Below are 6,879 nucleotides of genomic sequence, written 5' to 3' on the forward strand. Positions count from 1 at the left end.
ACGTGGGTTTTCCTAGATAGATTTTAATGAGGCTCGGCCCTTAGTCTACTCCGTTGTGCTTTCAGGGGTTTTAGATTTTTCTCTTTTCTTTTTTATATATATGACCGCTATTTCATCATATAATAATGAATTTTCGTCGAATTTTGACGGGTTACTTACTACTCCCTCCGTTCCACATTTTAGTTATTTTTCCATTTTAGTCTGTCTCACAATTTTGTATTCATTTTTATTTTTAGTAAAAGTAGGTAAAACTCTTACTCCACTTTAATAATTAACACTTTCATAAAGGTAAGACCCTTATCTCACTCACAATACACTCATTCAATATATTAAAACTTATCGTGCAATTAATTCTCAAATGGATACTAAAATGTGAGAGGATGAAGCGAGTAGTATTTAAAAAATTTAGGGTTAATTGCCTTTAAATTCACGAAGTTTCATTTTTTTCGGATGTCGTTTTTCATGACGTTTTAGTTTTGCATAGTAATCCACTACATACAAATTTCTTCTAATATTGTTTCCACGTTGACAAAATTTCTTCAGCAAAAGGTAATTCATTGAACTCTAATCTACTCCCTCCATCCCAATAAATGTGGCTACTTTCTTTTGGGCACGGAGATTAAGAAATTGATAGTTATGTTTTAATTGTGTGGCCCCACTATTATTAAATGTCTTAATTAATGAAATTAAAGAATTGGCTTCATCTTCTTCCGGCGATCTACCGCTGCCTCTCAAGCTCTGACGACCGCAGCAGGGCCACGGCCACCGCGTCCCTCTCTCATCTCCGACGACCGCAGCCTCCCTCTCTAACCTTCCATCTTCTCTCCCCTGCTCTAGTCGGAACGACGACAGAGCAGCCGCCTCTCAAGCTCCGACGACCGCAGCAGGGCCACAACTGCTGCCCTCGCTCCTTCTTCCCCTCTCATTTCCTATCTGCTTCCCAGTAACCGCCGCCCGCATATGAGCGGTGGCGCCACCTACAAACCCTAGATCCCCAAATCCAGCCCCCCATTTTCCTTCTATTTCAGAACAACAGCAGCCCAACACCGTCGTCGTCGTCGCTGCCTTCTACCCCACTCGACACACACGTATCAAGATTCACAACGACCTCTGCTCCTTCGCCCCTAACGGCGTCGCCTGCGACTACTTCTCCAAAACCAGACACCCAAACCAGATGCGACAGAAAAAATCGGCGGCGGTTGCGGCAGCAAAGCCCTAGCCCCAAATCGGCTGCGGCGGCAAAGAGCAAACCCGCACTGCCGACGAGGTGGGCGGCGGAGTCTTCAAAGAGAGAGAGAAAGAGAAAGAGATCTGTTTTAGTGAGGGTGTTGTGTTTTTGGAGGGAGAAGAGGTGATAGACGAGAGAGGGAGTTGAGAGGGTGACTGGCGAGGGGTGGCCGGTGGTCGTGGCTGACGACGGTGCTCTCCACCGGGGAAGAAGGGGGCGGCGTCGGTCTGCTTTCCGTGGGTGAATGAGAAGTGAGAGAGAGAGGATTTAATTAGAGAGCCCTAATTTTAATTAAGCCCACTTAATTTTAGAAAGTGACCATTTTTAGTGGGACAAATCAAAATGAAAAGGTGGCCACATTTATTGGGACGGGGGAGTATTAATTAATGGTTGGGGATTCTTTTTTACTGGTATTTGTAATTTTGCATGGTCTTGAAAAAAAAAATGGCACGATTTTATGACTGCAGAAATATTAAGAATAAATTTACAAGTAGTGGATTACTATGAAAATTTAAAAAGTAGTGGAAAATATCTATAAAAAAATGAAATTTCGTGAATTTACGATAATTAATCCAAAATTTTATTTATCCATGTTCTGTCGCCTATTTAATCCCACCACCTTTCTCCCCATTCTCACTGCCAAACCTACACCAAGATCAAACCATGGCACTGAAAAACCTCAAAATCTTGATAAAACACTGCTACCATCACCTCATCTCCAACGCACTATTTCTCATCATTCCAGCACTCCTCTCCACCGCAATCCACCATCTCTCCATCAATCCCCATGATCTCTACAACCACATGAGTTTCAACGCCACCGCCGCCACCATCTTCACCTTGTTGACGGCAAGGGCCTACTTCCTCCGTCGCAGAAAGGTATACTTGGTGGACTTTGCATGCTACAAACACGACCGGGCCTTCTTAACGAATAGGGATGCTATAAGGGAGACGATGTCGGGCCTGCTCAGCCCGGAAAGCCTCGCCTTCTCCAGCAAGGTCATCGAGAGGTCGGGGGTCGGCCGCGACGCCTTTGTGTACGGCCACAACGATTTCCCGCCAAAATCCTCGTTCGCGTGCGCGAGGGAGGAGGCGGAGATTGTGGTGTGCGGAGCTGTGGATGAGCTGATGGCCAAGACTGGGGTGGATGCTAGTGAGATTGGGGTGGTTGTGGTGAACATATCGACGTTCAATCCGGTGCCGTCGCTCTCCGCCATGATCGTCAATAGGTACAAGCTGAGAGAGGATGTGCTGAGCTATAACTTGGGAGGTATGGGCTGCAGCGCCGGTCTCATTGCCGTCGACCTCGCCAAAAACCTTCTCCAGGTTCTTATATATATATATATATTCCTTTAATTTATTTTTTTTAATCTATAAATGGATTAATCCCCCACACACATAGGCGGAGCTAGGGTGGGCACAGGGTCACTTTGACTCCCTTGATATTTTCAAGGAAAGTAGAGGTAATTTTATAATTTTTTAAAATATTATATATATATTTAAAATATTATCTTCAACGTTATCGAGTTGAGCTATTTTATATTGTAATTGACATGCAAGCTTTAGAATTGAATAGACATTTTGATGAAGTGAACGTACATAATTAATTTATGCATGGCGTGCTAGGAGCCTAGAGATTCATTTTTTGAAATTGATATCGAAAGTTACTTTGTCTTACAAAGTGTTGTTATTCGTCTTAATTTCTTTAAGTTTATTTGTATGAACTTGAAAGTCATTTTGAAATATACTTTTTATAATTTAATGATATTATAATTGTGTTAATAATTTTTTATTCAATTTAATTTATTTTTTTTATTTTTAAATTAATAAATAATTTCATTGAAAAAATAGATCCCCTGTATCAAAAGTTTGTCTCTGCCATTGCTCGCAAACAATTTCAAACTAATTATAAATATATAAATAAACGGATGAAATCTTCTATTTCATAATTTATTATGTACAATCGTATCCAACTATTAATGCTTAGTTAGTGTTGTACCCGTGCGATGCACGATCTATAAATATATAAAACTTTTCATATATGAATAATTAATACACAAATATATAAAAAACATACAAAATTTTTTAAAAATACAAATACAATATATAAAGTAAAAAAGGAAATCCACCAAAATTGAACGGAGAAAGGGACAAATTAAAGTTGATGTTGTAAATAGTAGTCTTTTTTGTAAATATTGACTTAAAATTGAATGGATTCAAATAAAAAAAATGTAGATGGATGAAGTAATATATTAAGATACCTACGTAAAACATTCTGGAAGTATCAAATAATTTTTATTATCAAATTTATTGAAATGGATCATATATTGATTCATGATATCAACTACATCCAATGTAGCAGCAAGTATATATAGTTGTATCATGTAATTAATAATAATTTTATTAGAAAAAAGAAAACCTAAAGAACCATTGAAAGCACAAAAAAGCAGACTTAGGGCCGAGCCTCGTTAAAACCTCATTAAGGAAAACCCGTGAGGGAGAAGCCTTAGTGAATATCATGTAATTAATAAACATCATTAGTATATAGTGGATAAGTGTTTGACACTATCTCAGGTAACGAATTTCCAAAACAATCGAGTAAAATATCACTTAGTATTTTAACAACACTATGCATGACCATCCTTTAATAAATCATCAGTGATGTCCTTTAAATAATATATGAAAAGGAAATCCAATAGAATATTTCTATTAGATAAAATCTTCTATTTCATAATTTATTATGTACAATCGTATCCAATTATTAATCCTTAATTAAAGTGACTCATAAATATCAGTTTTTTTAGGCACATAAATATCAATTGATACTATAATCCATTTGTTTCCTATTGCAGTCAGGTTAGTGATCTTCATGGGTATTGAGATGAGTTCCCCCAAAAAATAAGGGTCTCTCTTGTTCGTCGTTCCCATAATTATGCATATAGTTGAACACAAATATGCATATACATAAACACATATATGCATAACGTTACACACAAATATGCATAGCACTATACGACTCGTCAAGTGACCAGCGGTGAAAGCCACTTGACGGTGTGGCATAGCCCTATACATATTACTGAACACAAATATGCATATATACATAAACACATATATGCATAATGTTACACATACATTTATATGCATAACACTATGCGATCCGTCAGGTGACCAGCAGCGAGGGCATCTGACGGGTCGTATATTCCCATGCATATTTTTATCCAACAATATGCACATATATATTTATGTTTATGCATATTTGTGTTCAATTATGTGCATAATTATGACGACGGCCATGCCAAAAAAAAAAATTCAACCAAAACAAAACAAATTAGAAATATATATATATATATATATATATATATATATTTTAATTTTTGAAAAAATATATTCATATTTTACTCCGACATGTATTTCACCCTATAAGCCTTTGGAAGGCATGTGTCACGCTCCTAGTGCACCACATACACACATTATGTGATTCATAGTTGGGATCTATATACTATGATAAGGGGGAGGACATGTATGATCCGCTTCCTATATATATATATATATATATATATATATATAAAAGGATAAGGTGAGAACCGCATCTTTTTGTGAAATCAAAGAACCATGAACAATCACATAAAATATATGAACAAGAGAGATTCAGATCGTGAATACTTAAATATAGCATGTATACAAGATTCGAACATCTCTTATTCATGTATTTTATGTGTTTGTTCATGGTTCTTAGTTCTCACGAAAAGAGGTGGTTTTCATTTGAATATACTATAATAATATCAGTCTAATTGTTTGTAAGAGCTAAGTATATATATATATATATATATATATATATATGATACTGCAGGTTGGACGCAATACTTATGCCCTAATAATGAGTCTAGAAAGCCCAACCTCGAGCTACTACCTCGGCAATGATAGATCAAAGCTCCTCTCCAACTGCCTCTTCCGCATGGGCGGCGCCGCGGTCCTCTTATCCAACCGACCTTCCGACCGCCACATCTCCAAATACGAACTCAACCACACCCACCGCACCCACCGCGGTGCTGACGATCGCGCTTACAGATGCGTTCTCCAAGAGCCCGACAAAGAAGGAATATTGGGCATGTCCATATCCAAAGACCTAATGGTCGTTGCCGGCGAAGCCCTCAAGGCCAACATCACCACCTTAGGCTCACTAGTGCTCCCCATCTCCGAACAGCTCTTGTTCCTCGCAACATTAATCGCTCGAAAATATCTTCACATAAAAGGCCTAACCCCATACGTGCCAGATTTCAAGTTGGCGTTCGAACATTTCTGCATCCATGCCGGTGGGAAAGCGGTGTTGGATGAGGTGGAGAAGAGTTTGAAGCTGACGACGTGGGACATGGAGCCCTCGAGGATGACACTTTATAGGTATTCTAATACTTCGAGCAGCTCGCTCTGGTACCAACTGGCTTATGCCGAAGCCAAGGGTCGGGTTCAGAGGGGAGACCGTGTTTGGCAGATCGGGTTCGGGTCGGGTTTCAAGTGTGCCAGTGGAGTGTGGCGGGCCTTGAGGACTATCAGTCCTCATCAGCTGGATAACCCGTGGGTTGAAGTGATCGATCAGTTTCCTGTTTTTCTGCCTAACTGAACTCCTACCATATTTCATAAATTTTTAATTATAGCTTTCATCGTGTATTTTAATATTTTAGTATTATATTTTATCTTATTCTATTGTAATTTGGTACTACATATTATAAGTCGCGTGCATACAAATTATTTCTTGAATAGATATTATTCCCTTGGTCCCCAAAAAATTTAGTTTGCCCCAATTTTTTTTTTGGAGTGTCCCCAAAAGGTTTGTCATAATCTATTTAGTACTCCCTCCGTCCCATAAAAACATGCATAATATAGAACAACACGGGTTTTAAGAAATCCCGTAAAGTGTAGTGTGAGTGGAGAAAGAATATCACATTGATTGTGATGTTTAATGGGAGAGTTATTACTATAAATAGGGTATGCATATTTTTATGCAGCAGCGAATCTATAGGGGGCGATGGCCGTACCCCAAAAAAAAATTTACTAGTAATATTATGTAGTTAGAGTTATTTAATAATTTTTGTCCCCCCAAACAAATCCAGCCGATTTGTGTTTGTGTGTCGTAAATATATTTGGGCTTGGGCCCATTAAACATTCAAAAAAGGGCGGCTGTGTATATAATATTGTGAGAGCTACAAGCCTACAAATACAATTGTTTGAGAAAAAGTGGCGGTTGTGAGACACTATTCCAAAGAAAAAAGAAAAAAGAGTTAGAATCAAAGAGAAGTTAATAGAGTCAGAGGACAAATATTGGCATATTGCAGGCCTTATTGACTACAAAACAAGCTGTTCTAAAAGAAATATTGAGAGTTTTGGAGGTAAGAAAAATATTTTATTAATTTTAAGTTTATTGTGTTCTCTAGTTTTTCGTTTAGAATTCGATTCATTCATTCAATTCTAAAGTATTATTATATATTTTTTGTTTAAATTATAGATATTATATAATACACATAATCTATTTCATAAAATAACCAATTTATTTGTAAATTATATTTATATTTATTTGATATGCGAATTTGCTTATGTTTGTGAATAACTTTAGACTTTAATTTTTTTTATAGTACTCTTACATTTGTGTATTGCAT

At 37.5% G+C, this 6,879-nt stretch overlaps 1 protein-coding gene across 1 annotated transcript; it reads left to right on the top strand.

Moving 5' to 3' along the window:
* Nucleotides 1–1,850: 1,850 nt before the first annotated feature.
* LOC131015871 (3-ketoacyl-CoA synthase 20-like) lies at nt 1,851–5,992 on the top strand. The gene is made up of 2 exons (XM_057944314.1): nt 1,851–2,554; nt 5,079–5,992. Exons 1-2 carry the CDS (start codon nt 1,892–1,894, stop codon nt 5,844–5,846), a joined length of 1,431 nt encoding a protein of 476 aa, XP_057800297.1. The 5' UTR covers nt 1,851–1,891; the 3' UTR covers nt 5,847–5,992.
* Nucleotides 5,993–6,879: the final 887 nt, after the last annotated feature.

This window comes from Salvia miltiorrhiza, chromosome 3 (genome assembly GCF_028751815.1).
Source record: "Salvia miltiorrhiza cultivar Shanhuang (shh) chromosome 3, IMPLAD_Smil_shh, whole genome shotgun sequence".
NCBI lineage: Eukaryota > Viridiplantae > Streptophyta > Magnoliopsida > Lamiales > Lamiaceae > Salvia > Salvia miltiorrhiza.

Coding starts and splice junctions, on each gene's coding strand:
- LOC131015871 (XM_057944314.1), top strand. CDS start 1,892: ATGGCACTGAAAAACCTCAAAATCTTGATAAAACACTGCTACCATCAC. Junction 2,555..5,078: donor TCGCCAAAAACCTTCTCCAG/GTTCTTATATAT, acceptor ATGATACTGCAG/GTTGGACGCAATACTTATGC.